The 21,848-nt window shown below is 46.2% G+C and overlaps 1 protein-coding gene across 2 annotated transcripts in view; it reads right to left on the reverse strand.

The window, feature by feature from the left end:
• Positions 1-4,550: 4,550 nt before the first annotated feature.
• Positions 4,551-21,848, reverse strand: part of LOC137425445 (bone morphogenetic protein receptor type-1B) — a 113,897-nt gene continuing 96,599 nt past the window's right edge. For both annotated transcript variants that reach the window (XM_068113891.2, XM_068113892.2), the window contains exons 9-12: positions 15,772-16,069; positions 9,573-9,748; positions 9,114-9,244; positions 4,551-5,657 (exon numbers count right to left, since the gene is read on the reverse strand). In XM_068113891.2, coding sequence (XP_067969992.2) covers positions 5,532-5,657; positions 9,114-9,244; positions 9,573-9,748; positions 15,772-16,069 — 731 coding nt within the window. In that variant the 3' untranslated portion in view covers positions 4,551-5,531. The remainder of the gene's footprint in view (positions 5,658-9,113; positions 9,245-9,572; positions 9,749-15,771; positions 16,070-21,848) is intronic.

The raw sequence follows: 21,848 nt of genomic DNA on the forward strand, positions 1-21,848 counted from the left end.
GAGATCATGCCCCGAAGAGCGGGGATTGGTCAGGACACCAATAGCGATGAGATGGGACTAGCTGATAGGAGCGGCCATGCAGACATCGTTGGATGATGTCAGAGCCTCGAGTACAAATGAGTTGGAGGGCGGACATTTTGTCTCTCATTTTCTGGGTTTGGTGGTGAGCGGTCATCTTCCCGACATTTTGGCTCATGTGGCTTTTCTCTCTTCGGGCTGGCCTCCATATCGAACGGTCACACATACGGTGCCTCTTGAGCTGTACTTGGAGGTGTTGGTGGAAGGCGGACGCATTTGCATACTCTCTTTGCGCGGGCTTCCGATTGAAGGCAGGGCTGCATTTTCTTTTCCTTGGCACATCGCTGTTGGTGAACAAGATCGACAGGGACGAGTGGGGGTGAGTGGAATGGGCACGGCCTGCTGACTTCACACACGGCGGCAAGAGAAGCGGACTGCACAGTGAGGCCTAGTTCCCGCTCGTGGCAGTGCAGCCTGTGGTTCCCGCGCAGGGACGTGGAGGCCTGTGACGATCTGGGACGATTCCTGATGAGGTTCAAGAGACGCTCAGAGCTAAGTACCTAGTTGAGAACCACACACACATATTTATTTTCCAGTTATTTTTCCCTTTTGTCTGTATACGGGTCTGTGTGGGGACGTCCCATTTAGGAATCATAGTTTTTATCGTGCATTATTTTGTTACCGGCATTTCTTTAATAAAGCCGGTATTTTTGTACAGTTAAATCCTGTGAAACAGAATAAAACAGAAACCAGCAGCTGACTGCATTGATCCACATCAGTGCTGTCTGTGAATCGCGTCATTTGCCAGCGGTGTCTTTTCAATTGCCTACACGATGCTGTTTATCATACACCAGCTCAACAATTACCAGAGTACACGGCTTGATGAAAGTGTCTCGAATCGTGTGTGGCTTCTTTCTTTGGCAATCAAGTAGGCCACTTTGTACGATGATTCCAAAGCAGGTTTTTGAGTTTGAGAAAAGCCAAGTTTGGGTAAAGTGCCAGATGAATCAAAGTTCTTTTGCTTGAAAACATTCAACTCATCTTCAACATTTTCATGATGAATTTGTTCCAGATGCTCTTATAGCTTTCTTTGCAGACTTCATGCTCTGATTACAGAGAACATTCCCACACAGGAAGAAAACCATCACGATCAGTGGTGAAGGTAAAACAAAAATATACAGTGGAGTGTTGGCTAAGTCGCTGGTGACCCTACGATTTTGACCACGACACATTTGGTCATAACTTATTCAATCTTGTAGCGACTTAATTTGCCCTGCTCACCTTTGGCGTTTTTCACCTTGGGTGAAATTTGTGCTAATGTGTATAGATAGCTTATCATGGTGTTTTCCCAAGGCCGCTTATAATAGCAATAGTAATAACAACATTAATGATAATAGCATAATATTAATGTCATTACAAAATAATATTAAGACTAATAATGTCCCCCCCCCCCCCCCCTCCCCCCAAGGGGTTTCTCCTTCTGGGATGAACACCATGTTAATGTGTATAAATAACTTATTGCGGCATTTTGTGGGGCAAGTCAGGATTAAAACAAGTACAGGTAGTACAAGTACAAAGTACACTGACTCCATGCCAAATAAATAAACAACATCCTACAGCGCGGCATTGCCGGGGTGCCTTCGGCCATATCGGTTCGGCGATCGCCGTGCAGCACATAGAGACAGTATTGGGAGGGAGAGGTGTCCAATAATTGATTGATTAATTGCATAATTAAAATCAATAAATAACAATCGTTAAATAATTTCTTAATCAATTGGCTAATGGCATACCTCAAATTTTGCCAATGTGCAACCTCAGGCACCAGTGTTTAATCCGAAGCTGTAACTTTTTGAAAATGAATTAAATAAGTCTAATTGAAAATAAATAAACAATTAATTGATTAATTGACTAATCAATAAATAATTAATAGATTAATTGATTAATCAATAAATCAAAAATATCCTTTATAGCCACATCACTTGGTCACTGTCAAGTCCAAATATCAGTATCCTAGCTCAAAAGGTGCCTGAGATATTGCCCAGATGAGAAAGAAAATAAATAAGTGATTAATAACGAAAATAAATAAATAAGAATCGTAAAATAATCTAGTTATTAATCAATTGGCTAATAGAATACCTAAACCACCACCGTTTCTTCCAAATCTGTAACTTCACCAAAAATTTTTATTGAGTCATTAATCAAATAATTAATTGATTAATTACTGAATCAAAAAATACCCTTTACAGCGAAATCACTTGGTCATTGTCATGTCCAAATATCAGCTTCCTAGCTCAAAAGGTGCCTGAGATTTTGCCCAGAAGAGAAAGGAAATAAATAAGTACTTAATTAATAGATAATAATTAAGTAATTAATCAATTAATTGATTAATCAAAAAAACAAAAAATATTGTTTTTGCCAAAGCACTTACTCACTATTGTGCCAACATTTTAGCTTTTTAGCTCAAAGGATGGCTGAGATATCGCTCGGACAAACAAACAAACAACCGGAGTGAAAAATGAGTACTCCCTTTCAGCGTGCGTCATCGCCGGGCCCCCTTCAGTGCCCGGCGATGACGTCATGCAGCACCTAGGGGTGTAATAGGAAAGGAGCGGTGTACAATAATATTCCAAACCACAAACACGTATGATTACCTTTTTAAACATTCGCTACTGCTGCTTAACATTAAACTGAAAGGGAGGAAACCTGATGTTCTGGAGGCATTATATGAGCCTAGATCTACTATAATCTATATACCCCAGAGAGGATAATAACATACACCTGCCCCCCCCCCCCCCCTGCTGACACTCCCATAGGGAGTGGGTGTACTAGTGAATCATTCCAAACAAGAAACATATTGTTTTTAAGGACATGATAAAGGACACAAACAGCAAGCAAGAATAACTAATGTACATGGTAAATAAGGTGATGTAAAAGACACTGCATCAACAGCGATAAACTTCCGAATTTTTTTCTCCAGAACCTTTAAAAATTTTTTTACTGGATTAGTTGCCTACCGGTTTCACCGGAGGGGACTATAGCTTCGCCCTTCGTCTGTCTGTCCATCCATCCATCCGACTGTCCGTCCGTCTGTCCGTCCCACCTGTGGTTTTTCAGACTTTTATCCTATACCCTTTAACATATTCAACTGAAACAAAAAACATGGCTTTATTATAAGTTACAGAACAAGTTCTAGTTTCAGGGCGTTTCGTCAATTTTTCACAGAGGTTTTCCCTTTTTGGACTTTGAAAATAATACATCAGAAGGGGATATGTATTGCAAAGCAATTCTCGCTGTTGTTTCAATTGAATTATATTGTTATGTATTCATTCGCCTTCAGTAGGAATCGCAAGGGGAATTCTCAGATTCACTTCCCAGCCAACAATCTGAAGCCAACGACCCGCGGATAAATCCACGGTGTGACGGGTTCTTAAGCAAACACAGACGCCACCAGAGTCGCTTAATTTAGGTAGTGTCCAGCGTCCAATCTCGCTTTACCTTCCCGGTAAATTAAACACCCCGGGTAATGGCTGTGCTTCCCAATGTGCAACCATGAACAAATACGGCTGAGCATTACCATAGTTACGGGGCTGTTACGGGGCTGCTTTTCATCAGCAGAGACTGGCAAGCTTGTCAGGATGGAAGGGACAATGTACGGTGCAAATTACAAGAGAATCCTTGATGAAAACCTGCTTGAGTCAGCCATGGATCTGAAACTGGGTAAGAGATTCACATTTCAACAAGAAATGATCCGAAGCACAAAGTTAAAGCCACACTAGAGTGGCTGAATAAGAAGAAAATAAATGTTATTTTGAGTGTCCCTGTCAATGTCCTATCTTTGACTGAAAGAAATCTCAGCTTCCTAATGACTGAAACGTCTGTTCTGACTGCCTTCCAGCCAAAAACCTTCTTCAGGTCTTCTTTCTTATGCAGCACAAGGTTGTGTGGTAGCATCATTGGCTGCTTCGATTGTTCTTCACAAACCGGCTGCCCCCCCCCCTCCCCCCCGACGTTCGACTGGTTAGGGCAGAAATTTTGTAAATTTGGAATTTTGCCTTTGTGCCAGCAATAGCTCACCTACTCTTTTGAAAGGACACCACGGGATTTTTAACGTCCACCATCAAAAGCCATCAGACGGGACGCCCAGTTTAACGTCCATCCCAAGGACGACAAAAACATTGATGGATCACCCTGCATGTGAAACACCTGACTGACAGTTTATAGCTGGGTCAGGAATCCAACCCAGGATAGACATCCTAGAGGTGAGTGTGTGTACCATCTATGCCAGCCTGTCAGCCCTATTTTGAAATTGACACTCTAAATGCTGAAAATTATGTTTAAAAGATGATTTGAATCACAGATGTCATGCTAACAAAAGTGCCCTGCAAGAAAAACCGAGTCTTTGAAAACCCACACACAGCGCATGCGCAAATATCCTCGTGAGCATTCGTACGTCATTTCAAAAGTGTCGTATCATCAAAAATAAAAACATAGGAGAACCTTATTCTTCCCTAAACAAATCGCAAATGCTCCAGTTCAAAATAACAGCATGACAAAGAAATACTATTTTATTCTCAACACTTAATTCATAGTATCAAATATGACATTGTCTTTTTCAGAAGCTCGTTTTTCTATCACACCATTTTTACACATGGAAAATACTGTCTTTTACATTATTTACACCACCTGCAAAAGGCAATTTACACTTGCTGTAAAGGGTCAGTGTGTTTAACATGTGGGATCCGTTTTCGCCAACCGTAGCTCTACCAACATGCTTGTTGGTGAACATTTCATCAGAAATATGGCCACCCAGTCAAAGAACAACAAGAAATGAACGTCGGAACTTCTGAATGTCTAGGCCCATTGTGGATTCCAAACTCGCACCAAATTCTGCGCACGCAGCCCTGCCAGAATCGCCAATAATCAAGCTCTGTTCACAGCAATGAATGATGCCTGGCCTCTTGAAAATAGTACCAGGGATCTGTGATCCAATCGGGTTTGGTAAACAAATGACTAAAATACAAATCACCAAACTGTGGTCGTGTATGGCCTGATGTGTGTATAAATACAAGAACCTTTGCAGTGTTACTTGTTCGTTTTCTGTGTTGGAAATTTCCCCTTGAATTTAATCAAAAACATAAACATTCATCGTCGACTTGATGTCCATTCATCTGAAGTGCTAAAAAAACCCATCTCACCAACGGTGAGTTCGTTCTACGCACAGCAACGCAGGGTCAGGAGCTGGCCCAAAAAGTCCAAGGCATTCATCAGTCCATGGAGTTCTAATCCTATTTTCCGCTTATCTTCTCCCTCCATGGCCGGGCTAACCCTGGCTGCTCTGAGGGAGCACCGAACCTCAATATTCATTGGGAATTAGAGCATGCTATGGCTTCCATTGTTCTCACACAGAGGAGTTTGCCTTGCATCCTGATGCTTATTTTTAATCCTCCTCTGGGCTGGAAAGTAAAAACACGGTGCCAAGAGAGTCCAACGATGCCCTGTCGTTACAACTTGCTTCAGATCTTGAGGTCGTGGGATTCAGACATCTTGGCTAGAGTCTTCTTGACGCGCAGAGCCGTGAGGCGGGACGCTGGGTTGTGTGCCCAGCACTCGGCCATGAGCTTTGCAATGGAGCGAAGGCACTGCGGGACACGGGGAAAAGTACAGCAGAGGAAAACCTCCTTACAAGTACAAAGCATCATTTAAAGAAAATTAAACTCAACCTTCAAAAACAGAGTATTGCGATTGTTGATCATTCTCAACTTTTTCATTTAGTATTATTAGGCAAGTTTAGTTAACATCCTGTTAATTTCTGTCGAGGCAGCCATTTTGTCTTTGCGAACATTCTACCTTCGAATAAGTTCCTGGGGCATTCACTGAACAGGATGAATATTTCCATGTCAATGAATACATCCTGTGCACATTCTACATCAGATCATGCATGAGTGTGTTGTGAACATCAATTGTGGCCTGTGAATGTATTCTACAAATGTACCATTACCCACAACCCTGATGTGTATGTTCCTTTAATCCTTTTTAGGTGAAGTTTAGTGAGGTGTGAAAGGTACATGTTCAGGAGAGGAAAGCAGGTGAGCTCTATTTGTACAGCAGGGACCCAAATTGGTAAGTACTCGTATTTAACATTATCTCAGGTTGGGAAACGTTTTTGGCAACAATGTAAATTTTAGTACTTTTGTTCATGATTATAATTCCTTCAACTTATATCAGGAGCTGAAAGAGACCAACATGCACGAGCTTGTAACGCACCTAACTTAACCTAGAAACAAAGCCATCTTCAATGGGTAGATGGGAATATGCATTTAGTTCATTCGTAAGCAGCACAAGGCTGTGGGGTAGCATCACTGGCTGGGGGCATGGCTGTGACATTGATACATATCTATTTTGGGGGGGGGGGGGGCAACCCCTCTCCTCTCACCCAACATCGTGTACCTCCTCAGACCAAAATTTTTCAAATGCCTTGAACAAACATTGTTTACCCTGCTGGTCACGCCCCCTGCTGGTTACGCCCCCTGCTGGTTACGGCAGGAATTTGGAATTTTGCAATGGTACCAGTGAGCACTTGCCTAATCTTTGCGAAGGATATTGTTGCGGTTTTGAGAACCCACACAGGTAACATCATTAAAGGTTAAAGGTTGCACCCCATAGATAGGCCACAAGCAACACGTAGGTCACCTTAGGACGTTAGTTATTTCATAGTATGTGTTTAGGATAAGGCCATTCCAAATAGTTGCATCTGCGTTGTGTAGAACAAATAAGAGTAGGCCCCATTCGTCCATTTTGCAGCCTCCCTTCAATCGATGCCATTAAGCGCTAGCCAGTCTGTACTTCGCCCTCGCCCTTTAGGCTGCCAGCAGCCTTCGCAAACTCATTGGGCTTCCGCTTAAACCAGCCCAAAGGCCACGAGGTAAGGCCGGAAAAGGGGGCAGAGCGCAAGGGTGGAGGTGCGGCCATGTCAAGCAGCCATCAAGGCGGAGCCGGTAAGCCTTCACCAGCCAATCAGGGCTCGAGTGACATCGCCTGACAGGGTGTGGCTAGAGACTCGAGAGGGTTCGCTGGGCGTGGCAATATAACCCCTTGCGCGAGGCCCCCACCTCAGTTATGATGGGAGAGGCGCTGAGTTATGAACCCGAGTTATGAGGAGAGAGAGGACTTGAACATTGTACCTGAGTTGTGAGAACGGACGCAACTGTGATCATTGTGAACAAGTTATGAGCGGGAAGAGGGAGGCGCTTGACCTGATCGGAGTTGAGTAGTCACGAGAGGGAGAGACGCGCTGTGGAACAATCTTTACAGAGGGCGGGCGTGTGGCACGCATTGCAGAGGACTGCAGCGTGCAGAAGGACATTGGGGAAGTGGCGCATCGATCGCAACAATACCGGGCATGCGTGTAAAGGTGCCGGTACAAGTATTACGTACGCCAAATCTAATCGCCAACCGATCCCCTAAGATATAATTGTCCACATCGCGCCTATGCCACGGGGAGAGCTGCCGGCCGTATTCCACCATTTGCACGGTACAAGTCGGGGACCGGACGGGCTGTGGACCCTTGGACCCTCACCACCACCATCTCCAAACCCCGTGTGAGTGACCCTGAAAGTGAGTCTGAGAGTGAACGGGCCCGTGTCCAGGGAATAAGTTAAGACTGTTATTAAGGCTGCCCTGTGTATCTGCTTCTTCCTCTTCATTGTACATTCTTTCTTTCTTTTCCTCTTCTAATTGTACAAAGTGTTAATAAATTACCTGTTCTTCCTGGTTTCCTCTTAATCCAATCGTCCTAGTGATTTCTCAATTGGGTAAGCGTGGCACGATAAGGAACCGCTTATAATCGGGTCTAGTACCTGTTAACGGCCCGAGTCGCGGCTCGCTTCGCTCGGCGTGTCCACTAACGCCATGGTTTGGGTGGGGTTATCTCCTTGCTTCACGGTCGGTGTTAGTACTTAGGTAATACGACTAAATTCGACCAACAACCCTATTTAACACCGACCGGAAGGAACGTGATAGCTCCGGATCACGTTGGCTAGTAAAAAGGACAAGGGGATTAATCCCCCCTTGATAAGGGGAAGGCCGACGTTGGAGATCTGCAACAATATTATGGGATCTTTAATGTCCATCAACAAATGCCGAAAGACGGAACATCCAGTTGCACGTCCATAGGAGAGACAACACACACTGATAAATCACCCTTCCTGTTAAACACCGGGATGAGAGGTTATAGCCAGCGAAGCCGGTGTTGTGAATGAACGGCTGAACGTGTACGTATTATGTTGAAAAGCCAGATTTTGCTGGATCCCTTGAGAATTTCGAAGCTTTGACGCACCAAATCGCTCAATGGAGGCCGCCATCTTGCGGATGCGGAAGTATGCGTAACAAATTGAAAAAAGTTCAATCGGAGTTTGTTTCACCCGTCTTTTTTTGATTCACAATCTTATGCACCTCTAATTTGTAATTAAAATACTTTAAGACCAACCTCGTTCCCCGGGCCCACACGGGCCCTGGTCATCTTCAACGAAAATCGTCACCAATTACCGGAACCAATGAGATTCGAGCATTTGAAAAAATATTTAAAAAAAGCTTTTTACCACATTTCGGACGCTGAAAACGGCGTCAAATATTCTAAAATTAACGAAGAATTATTTTTTAGAAATCTCGCGGTCGTATGGGATAGTTTTTCACGGCCGGAAATATCCGAAGTTGAGACGGAATTCACCGAATTAATCAAGAAGGAAATTTTATAAATTTTAATCTCATCCAGAATGCAAATGGTGTCATTTTGAACTAGGTACGGTACCTACTACACCTACCTACTACCAACTACCTAACCTACTGATGCCATAGTGATGGGTAAAATAATGGCAAGAGGCTTTGGCCTCGCCGGCTCATTGCGGCTTTGTAGTCGGGTACTAGTAGCTGGAACCATGATTCAAATCAAGCCTAGGCAGCTCATAAGTGAGTGTGCGTACCTCGAGGCCATCCTGCCAGCCCAATATACTGATCAGCTTCCGGTGTTACGTTAAAATCAAGCTTTGTTTAAAATTTTCACATGTAAAAACGTCATAAAACTTTACTTTTGGGCTCACCTCATCACTGCTCCAACGGTTTGGAAAAGATGGCCGCAGGCGCTTCATGCAAACAACCTCACGCATTGCTTCATATGAGGGATCCGCAGGTACAAGGTCATAATATGGGACTTGGTAGTCCTCGACTATTCCTACAAACAAGAGATATAATATTAATCTTATGCATAGTAAGTACTAACTGAAAGCTTACTCGTTTTGATTGGTGGCAAAGGTCACTGAGTGACAAGTGTTCCTCACTCTGATCATCGCATGAAACAAAAGCTTGTATTTGTAATAGGCTATGCTGAGAAACAAACTGTCAACGATTAAACATACAGAACAAATAAAATAATTTTTGGATTAAAAAGAGGGGAAACAACAACAAACAAAGAATTCGTGAAACAGATACAATCATTTTAATTTCAAGCGTGTACGAATAATCCCGTTTATACTTTTTTGCCAACTTCCTCATCGACCTACCTCCAGAAACACAGCGCCGGGCTACTTCCCACAAGATGAGTCCGAAGCTGTAGATGTCAGCCATGATGTATGACTGGAAATGATTGTGGTTAATAGATTCATCTAGAAGCTCAGGAGCCATGTAACGTTTTGTCCCCACACGCGTGTTCATTGGGATGTCCACCTCGTTGGTGTCGCTGGAAAAGAAAAAGCAAGAAATATAATAAAAAAGCGTCCGAAAGAAAGAGACACCTGAGGTCTTATTTGTAGAGTTTCACAAGCTCACCAAAGTTCATGAAATTTGTACAGATTTTCCTTTTAGTCAGGTTCACTATGTCAATAAATTATATTTCGTTCAAAATCATGGTAGATTAGCAAACCTATACATTTTTGGAAAGGTTATAGCATAAGGAAACTAAAAATCAATGTTTACATTTGGAGAGATACCTGTATGGCGGCCATTTTGGATTTTCAAAATGGCCACTGTAAAATACATATTTTGTTCTTTTTCTGCCTCTAATTACCCTAAAAACTTTTCAAAATATACTAAACCTATATTTTCAGGGACAAGGAATCCAATGAAAGTATCAAATTAGTGCTATGGGGAATGGTAAGACACGAATCAAAGGTTTTGAATTGCAAAATACTGTCTTTATATTCGCGATAAGTTGCATGATCAAATACATGTTATCATTTTGTACAGGCAGTTAATAACATCAAAATGTGTCACAATAATTCATATCACCAAACATACACAGGCAGTCAGCAAAATCATATATACACATGCAGTCAGTATAACTTCACATCTACACAGGCAGTCAATGACAAAATATACACAGGCAGTCAATGGCATCAAACATACACGATTACAGAATATGCCATTTAGAGTTCGTCATCACTGTCCTGTGTGTCGTATCCGACAATATAGTCCGCATCGTTTTCACAGTCCGTTCCACACAAGCAAAGGTCGGTCAAATTGATTGGCAAATCGAATTGGTCGAATGGTCGATCGAATCGAATTCGATGAATCGAATCGAATCGAATCGATCGAATTGGTCGAATGGTCGAATGGTCGATCGAAGCGATTGGTCAAATGGTCGAATTGGTCGAATGGAATTGGTCGAATGGTCGAATGGTCGAATTGGTCGAATGGAATTGGTCGAATGGTCGAATTGGTCGAATGGAATTGGTCGATTGGTCGAATTGGTCGAATCGAATTGGTCGGAATTGGCAAATGTAAACATTGATTTTCAGATTTTCCATGTAATAACGTTTCCAAAAATGTATAGGTTTGCTAATCTACCATGATTTTGAACGAAAAAACATAGTGAACCTGACTATTTCGAGGTTCAATTATTTTTTGAAGGATGAAAATGACTGGTTGAGAAGAGTGATGGAATTGAATGTAGAAGGAAGTAGAGGACGGGGAAGACCGAGAAAGACTTGGCTGAAGATGGTCGAAGAAGAAATGCGGGCAAGGGGTTTAACAAGGGGAGATGCAGAAAATAGGGCAAAATGGAGAAGATTGTCATGGGGACCGCAAGGATAACCCCCGCTCTGGCAGGGAAAATGGCCTTAAAATGCCTGTTGTGTTGTTGTTTGTTGTTCAATTATTTAAAATCCAAGGAATGCAATGTTTCTGTTGCTAATCTTTCTTATTATGCTGATATCTTCTAGGCAGACATGCATCATGCATTGGAGAGTCTTTGAGGATCATCATCATCATCATCATCATCATCATCATCATCGTCATCATCATCGCACCAGCATATTTGAGTCAACTACAGCCTACAGGACATATTCAGAGAAGTTTGGTGTACTCACTAGGCTTGCTAAGTGGTGGTTGGTCAGCTTGCAGTAGATGTAGCAAGTTAGAATCTATTACTAAAAGGAGAAGCATCCATCCGTGTGTCACACTTTAATCTAAAGGGTTCCTGCTTTCGCAGGCAATAAAAATGGTGGCGTTGGAAAGCTAATAATCAAATGACTTGGAACAAACATTCATGTCCGTTTCATCCTAAAAACAAAAAATGTGTGTCTGTTTCATCTTGCATAATTATGCCTGTTTTAAAATCCCATCTGTCCTCAGGAATTGAAGAAGAAGAAGCACGACCTCGAGCTTTAATGCAATGGCTCCTGTTGTCATAGAATAAAAACAAAAATGGTGCCATTGGAAAGCTAATGATCGATTTAGTTGCTTGGAAAGCTAATAGTGTAATCGATTTACTTGGAACAAAAAATTCATCTCCATTTAATCATAAAGATACCTGTTTGAAAACCCCTTTCATAGAATGAAGAAGAAGAAGCGGGATTGGGAGCTCAACACAGCGGTTCCAATGGTAGCATTTATTATTCTACGACAGCAGGAACCCTTTAGAAGGACACGGACAGAAGGAGCACACAAAATTATATATAGTAATATTTTGTTGAAGCAATATAAAAATATATCAAGGTACATGGAAGGAGCACACACAAACAACAACAATCACAGCCACTACGACAACAGCAACAATAAAAACGACTATGCGTCATTACCCTCCTTAAACCAAACAAAGTTTAAAAGATCATTTGGACATGAGAGGTGCACAGTTCCCTGCAGCTGCAAGTGCCAATTCCAATCACATGTGGCACAACATGTCCAACCATCCACAGATCCCTTGACACATTAAGACTACGTACACTACAAGGACACCACAATGGTATCCTTCAAAACATCCCTCCAACGATCAAGGATAACTACAAAAAACATATCCATACCACATCACCATGGACGCAATCAGCAACCTGGGCCCAAACAGTATCCTGCACACTAACCCCTTCCCCTCCCCCCCCCCCCCCCCCCCCACCCATCGACGACAAGGCGAAATTACTCCCCAGGTCTGATCATGTTCACCTTTCATGCCTCAGCGGTGGAAACCACCCACAACTTTTATAGTACAAGCAAAGACCACCACCACTGACGACACCTGTAACCTCTGTTAGGCCACTCCTCACACACTAAAACACGTTGTGGAAGACTATTTGGCCCTGGCTCACGGAGGCAAGAGCACAACATCTTATATGTGAAGGATCTTTGGATCACTCCCAGGAGATCAATAGGCCATCTCTGTGCCATGGGCCTGTTCAAGCAGAACTGCCCGGGGCTAATCAACAACAACTATGTGTATATAGTTGTTGTACAACAACAACAACTATGTATCAATTTATTGTAGGTTTCACTTCATTTTACATCCTCACTGAGGTTCACAGATAGACATGCAATATGTTTGTGAAGTACAACATGCCGTCTTGTTATTAAATCCGTCTGCGAAGCGATAGGTATAGGCACACCTGGTGTTTATGATTCACAAGGGAAAAGGTAACAGGACCAATAAATGAAGCATGTAGTACTACTTGCTGACATAGGCGTAGTGATTGGGGAGGAGGCGGGGGTTTACATTTTAAACTCCTTCAAACTTCGTGCTACATGTCAATGTGTTATGTCCATGTTTACAAACTCTTTCCATCCAATTCAACAAATCTCTTATCTTGTCAAATTGTCTTGAGGATCTTCGAACAGACGAGGTTATGCATTCTGTAATACATAGAGATCGCCCATGGTAGGACAAAGGGAAGGAGGAGTTATTGAGATATTGTTAAATAGATATTCCGTAATGACGTAATCACGTGTCGATCAGATCAAGATATCTCGCTCTATACAGATACTGGCCCAATTAGCGACGGCCAGGATGACGTATCTTTTAGTTCTCTAACTTCCTTGTCCATCTCTCTTTTCCTTTCGACGTCTTGGATTGGAATCGCCACTTTCCTATAATTTCACCCTCTTTATAATGTGTGCGGCCATTCGAGGATAACTGTAATCAGTGCTCCTTCTTAATTTATTTCTCTCTTTCACAGGTAGAGTTTTCTTAAGCCGGTCCACGTGTACACACAAGATACGCCATGACATATGGTGAGGATCTGGAAAAAAAGGGTAAAAGTAGTGAGAGGCCTCAGTGAGTGTGTTGGGCTGGCAGGCTGGCCTCGAGGTACGCACACTTACACCTCTAAGTTGTCTAGACTAGGTTGGAATCCCGACCCAGCTATAAACGGTCATCCCGGTGTTTCACAGGCAGGATGATTCATCAATGTGTGTGTCGTCCCTCGAATGGATGGTAAACTGGGTGTCCCGTCTATCTGGCATTATTTGGCAGACTTTACAGATCCCATAATGTTCTTTGGAAAGAGTAGGGGAACTCATCTCTGCTGCTGAACCCACGATGGAAGCTTCGAGCTCTTTCATATGGCCCCCCCAATATAAATTCCTGACCATGCCACTGCCTGCAGAGTCAGCTCTTTTTAATACTGAGGAGTAGTTTGATACTTTAGAATTCAAATATAATCTTATTTTGGAATCCAAGTTAAACTACAAGTGCAATTTTAAGAACAATTAAAGGGATCATTGAAGTTAGCTACATTATAAACACCGACTAAAAGGACATATCAGAGGTCATGTACTTACCTTTGAGCCGTCTAGTCTCGGTTTCATTTTCAATTCAACAAGAAACTGACGCTTTTGTGCTTCTCGGGCAGAGAGTTGCATGAACGAGTTTGATTTACTTCCAAGGTACATTAATCTGGGTGTTCAGTCTGTTAGAATTTGCCGGTGGATATGAAAAATCCCATGGCGTCATACGCAAGGGTAGTCCATTGTGGTTTTGTTTATACATAGCGGTTAGGGTGCTGGCTTGGGGTCCTAGGACCACCCGAGTTTGAATCCCGGACGATCGTTGAATTAACGCCAGGGGGGTTCACTCAGCCTGTCATCCTTCCGAGGTCCGAAAATTGAGTACCAGCTTGCTGGGACGAATGTGCCGGTGTGTGCTCGGCAGGGGCACTGTAAGGGGGGGGGGGGGGGGGCGGAAAGTTAGGATGTTTCCAAAGGCCCTGCACTGACAGGGGCCCTAAAAATTATTAGAACATTAGGTAAAAATGTGCGCACGTGCTTCATAGGGGCCCATTGTGATATATTTTCATGGGGCCCAAAATCCTTGGCGGCGCCCCTGGTGCCTGGGTTTAGAATAGGTACACCGTATCCTTGCCTGTAAGAGGTGACTAAAGGGTTGGCGTCAGAAAGGGCATCTGGCCATAAAAACATTGCCTGAAAAAGGAACCATGATGATTATCATGGGGCCTGCAAGGCTAATCCCCACTCTAGCAGGGAAATGGCCTTTAAAAAAAGGGGTGGAAGTTTGAGTACACCAAACAGATCAGGACGTGCTCCTCACTACTGCTGGGAAAAGCAATGGCAAATCATCCAGTAGATGCCTTGCCATGAGTCTGCTTTGGCAGCACTGAAATTGTGGACTCTTCAATCAATCATTGTTGATCTCGACAGCTAGAAAATGTCCAAATGTCTTTGTAAAAGGGCTTCACATATTTATCTGTCAGTTTGCCTCTCTTTAAACTATCTGTGTCTTGCCTATACTATGTCAGTGCACTTACGAGGGCATAAGGTCAGTCACCTGACATTTTAACCACATTAAGACTACTGTACTGGGGGAGAAGGAGAAAAGGTGGTGGTGTTGTATTGCCATTGTTTCAAAAAAGTTGCAATCCTTTGCCATTGCCACAAAATATAAACTTGACTTTAAAAAAGATCATTTAAAGCAGGGAAATGAAGTATCACATGTTAAGCATTGTGGAAATCTGAAACCCACAATCTGCGATAATGTACATAATGCAATCAATACAAGCGTTGCCGTGCAAACGGTAGGGTGCAGATCGACATCTGTTTTGCCTTTGCAGTGAGAATATGGTACAACAGGTTGCGGGTTCAGCATAAATTTTTCAAAACTTGATTAGCGACCCAAACCGGAGTGACCAGACAACCGCGGAGTGTGGCCAGACCCTGCTGTTACTGGCAGGAAATCAGGTTTCGTGAGTGTTTGTGTTATACAATCGGCTCATTTGTTCCTTGGCGGTATCATTGTGACACCAGTGATAGCAATCTTAAGTGGCAGAGCCTTGGCACGTTGCTGGTGTAGACAGCACTTGTTCAGTGACTCATTGCGCAAAGATAAATAAAGTTGGTTCATCCCAAAGAAAAAACTTATAGTGTATCTTTCTCAAGATATCATGTATGCCATCCTTCAACAGATTGCATTGGCATCATATTGCAATCCCAGAAGAAGCAAATCAAAAAAGTCTTAGTATACAAAAAATAAAATAAAACACTGACCTATTAAACTTGACTGCTAGGCCGAGGTCAGCAATGCAGCAGGTTCCATTGCGCTTCACAAGGACGTTTTTGCTCTTCAGGTCACGGTGAGCGATAGCCGGCTTGCCCTGTGTGCCGTGGATCTCGGTGTGAAGGTGACAGAGGCCACTGGCTGCTGAGCACACAAGGCGGAGTGCACTGCGTGGATCCAGGGTCGTTGCTTTGAGGTAATCGTAAAGAGACCCATTCTCGTGGTAGTCTGTGATAAGGTACAGCTGCGTCCATGAACCGGTACCCTTGATGTCAGCAGCAATGAATCCTGCAGAGATCGTGTTACAGTATGCAGTGAATGATGAGCAACTGAAATTTCAAATAAAATACCAGAGCAAAAACATAATACTAACAGCAAGGAAAGTCAAACTTAGCCATAAGAGTCTAACAAGTTGGCTTACATATACAGTACATGGCTAATTCCATATTTGCGGGGTCCAACATGTGACATTAGGTCCAAAATTTCAAATCAATTAAATATGCATAAACATGTGATTTAGTTATAGTAAAATACTTATATTTTCAGAAATTTGAAAAACTATTCCACACACAACGCTCTCTATAAAGGAGAAAATCATTTGAATGGTTATGGGTCAGGCTTAATATATTAACTTGTGGTGCTGTGCATACACGACTCGATTGCCAGAGAGGTAGGCCACAACGCGTTGATACAACAAGAGTCTTTATTAAGAGCTCGTCACTTCAGCACTGGGCGGGCTCGAGCTTAGAGCCCGCATATATGTCCCGAGGCCACGCCTTGCCCCCGGGCGTGGCCGATCGGTCGAAAGGCGGGGCATGCATTTTAGTTCCCCGCCTGGACGCTCGCGCCACCCACTGGTGCGCGGAATTATTGCCCCTTGTGCCCGCCACACGTGTCCCCCCAGAATTCCCGCGCACCTGAAGGGTGAGCTTGCGGGGAAGCCGGATGACACAGCCGAAACGCCCCCTGGTGATGCGTGCAGGGCTGGGGGGGTAGCGGGATGGCGGGGCTGAATGTGCCGGGGGTCTGACCGCCAGGGGGCGACCCTCGACGGGGAGGCAGACCTGCTTGCGGGGGGTGGTCCAGATCGAGGTGGGCCGGCTTGAGGCGGTCCACTGAGATACGATCCGGGGCACCGCCGATGTCGACGGTGAAATATTTGTGCCCGGTCTCCAGCACGTGGAAGGGCCCGTCGTACGGGGGCCGTAGCGGTGCCCAGTGGGCGTCGTGCCGGACGAAGACGTACTTGAATGAGGAATCGGGAATAACAAAAGTGGATATGTCAAATCTTACTCGGTCTGGAGAGGACGCTGGCGTTACTTGTTCGCCGCTTCTCCGACTGGGCCATTGTACATAGTTTGCTTTTCTGGTGGTCGTGGCGGATTTTTGACCGTTGGGTCTGCCCTCTGCTCGGTCCCGGCTCTGCTCCTGGCTTCGCCTGCCCGGCTCCTCCACTGTTTCCTCAGGCCCGCTCCCGTTGTTTGTGGCCGTTGTTTGCGGCGGTGGCTGTTTGCCGCTGTGGTCTTGATTAGCGGCTGCAGTCGTTTGCCGCTGCGTTTGCCGCTGCGTTTGCCGCTTTGCCTCCTCGACCTTGGCCTCGTACTCGTCCCTTCGCTCCTGCCTGGCATGGCTCTGAGGTACTCCGCCGCAAGGCTTCTTCTGCTCAATACCCGCTCCACCCCATCATGCATCTCTGCCATCAAATCAAATGGACTCCTCCGACGACCCAGGTACATTCACCGTGGCTCCGGTCGTAAGTTTGTTTATTTGCAATCAGGTCACTCCATCCCCGTCCTCTGGTCGGCTCAGCGCACTCTCACTCTTCGTCCCAGCGCACCTGGTCACAGCAACCCACACGATCGCACCTCCTGCCTACGAACCCTGGCTAAATCACCTGAATTCATCCCTGCTGTTCAAAACAACATCAAGCTCACCCTGTTCAACACCCGGTCCCTCAACAACAAATGCCTCATCCTGAACGAATACATCCTGGATAACAAACTGGACTTTCTCTGTCTCACCGAAACCTGGCAACAACCTCTGGACTACTACACACTTAACCTCACCACACCCAATGGATATTCCTACGTCAATAAACCACGCTCGGAGGGCCGAGGTGGTGGAATTGCCGTTATCCACCGTCAAGACATTAAGACCAACCTCATCTCCATCTCATCTGCTCCATCATTTGAACACCTGGCTTTAAAACTCTCTGGTCACACGCAGTCAGTCATGGCTGTCGTCTACCGCCCTCCCAAACCACACCCATCATTCCTGTCTGACTTCTCCTACTTTCTGACCCAGCTATGTTCCCTCTCCCCCTCAATCCTCCTCCTTGGTGATTTCAATATCCACATGGACTCCACTGACTCCACAATAACCACTGACTTCACTGATTTACTCACCTGCTTTAACCTCACTCAACATGTCGACTTTCCTACCCATATCCGTGGTCACATTTTGGACCTTGTCTGCTCCACTGGATTAAGTTTGCACCATCTCTATGGCTCCGACCTCACCCTCTCTGACCACTTAGCCATCACTCTGACCATCAACATCCCCGCCCCAACACCAAGGCATTATCGCACAATCAACTTCCGTAAGCTAAACGCTCTTTCACCTACCTCATTCTCATCCACCCTCTCTGAAAAAATGTCCACTTCTCCCTTCATTGACCTCCACACCCCTTCCGACCTCACTGACTACTACAACCACACTCTCTCCTCCTGCCTTGACCAGCTTGCACCTGTAAAAACCAAAACAGTTTCTTTCACCCATTCTGCTCCCTGGTTTACCCCTGAACTCCACCTGATGAAAACTCGTGCTCGCCAACTTGAAAGACTCCGCAATAAAACGGGTCTCACAGTTCACTCCCAAGCCTACAAGGACCACATACAACACTACAAAGATGCCCTCTCCCGCGCCCGCTCTGCCTACTACTCTCAAATTATCCACTCTGGCTCCGGAAACCCAAAAGCACTCTTCTCGACAATAAACAAACTCCTCCGCCCCCTGAACACCACCACCCAGTCATTCACAGTAGACAACTGCATCTCCTTCCTCTCTTTCTTCCAACGCAAAATTGACAACATCTACAACAGCTTGACCACCGCCGCACCCGCTCCCCCTCCAACCACCTGCCCCCCCTTGTCCTGCCATCCCCTGTCTCGGTTCTCCCCAATCTCCCCTACTGACCTCTCTGAACTCCTCATAGGAATGAAAACTGCCACCTGCACTCTTGACCCCATCCCCTCCAGCTTTGTCAAAGCCTCCCTCCCTGCTCTCTCTCCACTTATCATTGCAACAATAAACTCCTCCCTGTCTACAGGCATCGTCCCACCTTCCCTCAAAATTGCTGCTGTTACCCCCATTCTAAAAAAACCTGGTCTAAACCCTGACACCCTAAACAACTTCAGACCCATCTCCAACCTACCCTTTCTGTCAAAAGTTTTGGAACGCGCTGTAGCCACTCAACTCAAACATCATCTCTCTGCCAATAACCTGTATGAAACATTCCAATCCGGATTCCGCTCCAACCACAGTACTGAAACTGCTCTCCTCAAAATCACCAACGACCTTCTCCTCTCCTCTGACGCTGGCAACCTCAACATTCTCGTCCTCCTCGACCTCAGCGCTGCCTTTGACACCATCGATCACACTATCCTCCTCACCCGACTTGAATCCACCTTTAACGTTACCGGCACTGCCCTCTCTTGGATTAAATCATACCTCTCTGACAGATGCCAGTTCATCTCCATCAATAACTGCAAATCCCCCACTGCTCCCCTCCCCCAAGGTGTCCCCCAAGGTTCAGTTCTTGGCCCCCTCCTCTTCATCCTTTACCTGTCCCCGCTCGGTCACTTAATCCGCCGTCATGGTCTCCAATTCCACTGCTTCGCCGATGACATCCAGCTTTTCATCTCCACCAAGTCCGTCTCCACCGACACCCACTCTATCCTGACAAACTGCATCACTGAAATAAAATCCTGGCTTCAAATCAACTTCCTCAAGCTTAACTGTGATAAATCTGAAATAATCATCATTGGCCCAAAAACGCTCACAAAATCCACCCATAACTTTGCCCTCAACATCGACGGTATCCCAGTATCCACCTCCCCTCACATCCGGAATCTTGGCGTCATCTTTGACCAAACCCTTTCCTTCGACAAATACACTAAACAGATCACAAAGTCAGCCTTCTTTCACCTGAAAAACATTGCCCGTCTCCGCTCATCCCTCTCCTCCACGGCTGCAGAAACCCTCATCCACGCCTTCATCACCTCCCGTCTGGACTACTGCAATAGCCTCCTCTATGGTTCACCCTCAAAAATCACCAATAAACTCCAATACATTCAGAACTCCGCTGCCCGTCTACTCACCCATTCCCGGACCCGTGACCACATCACCCCCGTCCTTTACAAGCTTCACTGGCTCCCCATCCCCCAGAGAATCCAGTACAAAATCCTCCTCTTGACATACAAAGCCCTCCATAACCTGGCCCCATCCTACCTGGCTGACCTCCTCTCCAGACACACTCCCACCCGCAACCTCCGCTCTGCTGGTACCAACCTCCTGACCCCCTCCATCCGGACCAAATTCAGATCCTGGGGGGACAGGGCCTTCTCCATCGCTGCTCCCACCCTCTGGAACTCACTACCTCACACCATCAGAGACTCCTCCTCACTCACCACATTCAAAACATCACTAAAGACCCACCTGTTCAACACTGCATTCAACATTCAACCCACAGCATTTAACCCCTGACTATCTCTTCTCCTTCTCCCTCCTTTTGCTTTAAATATTTCCCTATTGATTCTTGTCTTTTTGCAATTGTTGTTTTCATGTATTGTTATGCATTATGTTTGCCACTCTGTCAAAGCGCCTTTGGGCTTCTGGAAAAGCGCTATACAAAATAAATGAATTATTATTATTATATTACTCCGCCGTGCGAAGCTCCGGGGCGACGTGGGAGGACGGGCAACCATGGTGTGCCGTCGGCACCAGGACGGACCTCCAGGCGGTCTCCTGCAGGGTGGAGCGCTGTTGCGCCGCGGACCAAGGAGCCGTGGAGTCAGGGATAAATTTTCCGGTACCCGCAGTGGTTGCCCGAAGACCAGCTCCACCGAGGACGTGCGCAGGTCGTCCTTGGGCGCCGTCCTGAGGCCCAGCAGGACCCAGGGGAGCCTGTCGGCCCAGCTGCCGTCACGGAGGCTGGCCCGGAGCGCGGCCTTCATCGAGTGATGAAAGCGCTCGCACAGGCCATTGGCCTGGGGGTGGTAGGCCGTGGTGCAGTGCAGTTGGACGCCGAGCCCTTGCGCCACCATGCCCCAGAGCTCCGAGGTGAACTGGGGGCCGCGGTCGGACGAGATGTCCGAGGGGGCACCGAACCGGGCAACCCAAGTGGCGATGAAGGCTTGCGCCACATCAGCCGCAGACGTCGCTGCCAATGGCATGGCCTCCGGCCACCGTGTGGTGCGGTCCACCATGGTGAGGAGGTGGGTGAACCCCCGCGAGGGGGGCAGAGGTCCCACCAAGTCGACGTGGACATGGTCGAACCGATGCTCGGGCACCGTAAACGGGGCCAACGGGGCCTGGGTGTGGCGGGGGACCTTTGTGCGCTGGCACGCGAGGCACGTCCTGGCCCAGTCGCGGACGTCCTTCCTGAGCCCATGCCAAACGAACTTCACCGCGACGAGCCTCTGGAAGGCCTTCGTGCCCAGGTGGGATAGGCTGTGGATGGCGTCGAAAACCGTGCGCTGCCAGCCAGCCTGCACGATGGGGCGAGCCCGGCCGAGGGAGACGTCGCACAGGAGGGCCGCGCCCGCGACGTCGAACGGCACCTCGGTGACGCGGAGGCCCGTGACGGCGGTCCGCAAGGCCTAGACGCCGGGGTCGGCGGTCTAGTCCTCCGCCATCCGGGCATAGTCGATCCCAAGGTGGACCGCATGCGCGACGGACCGGGAAAGGCAATCCGCCACCGGGTTGTCTTTACCCGCGACATGACGGATGTCCGTCGTGTACTTGGACACGGCAGAGAGGTGACGCTGCTGCCGTGCCGACCATGGCT

Source organism: Myxine glutinosa, chromosome 4, assembly GCF_964187855.1.
Source record: "Myxine glutinosa chromosome 4, kmMyxGlut1.1, whole genome shotgun sequence".
NCBI lineage: Eukaryota > Metazoa > Chordata > Myxini > Myxiniformes > Myxinidae > Myxine > Myxine glutinosa.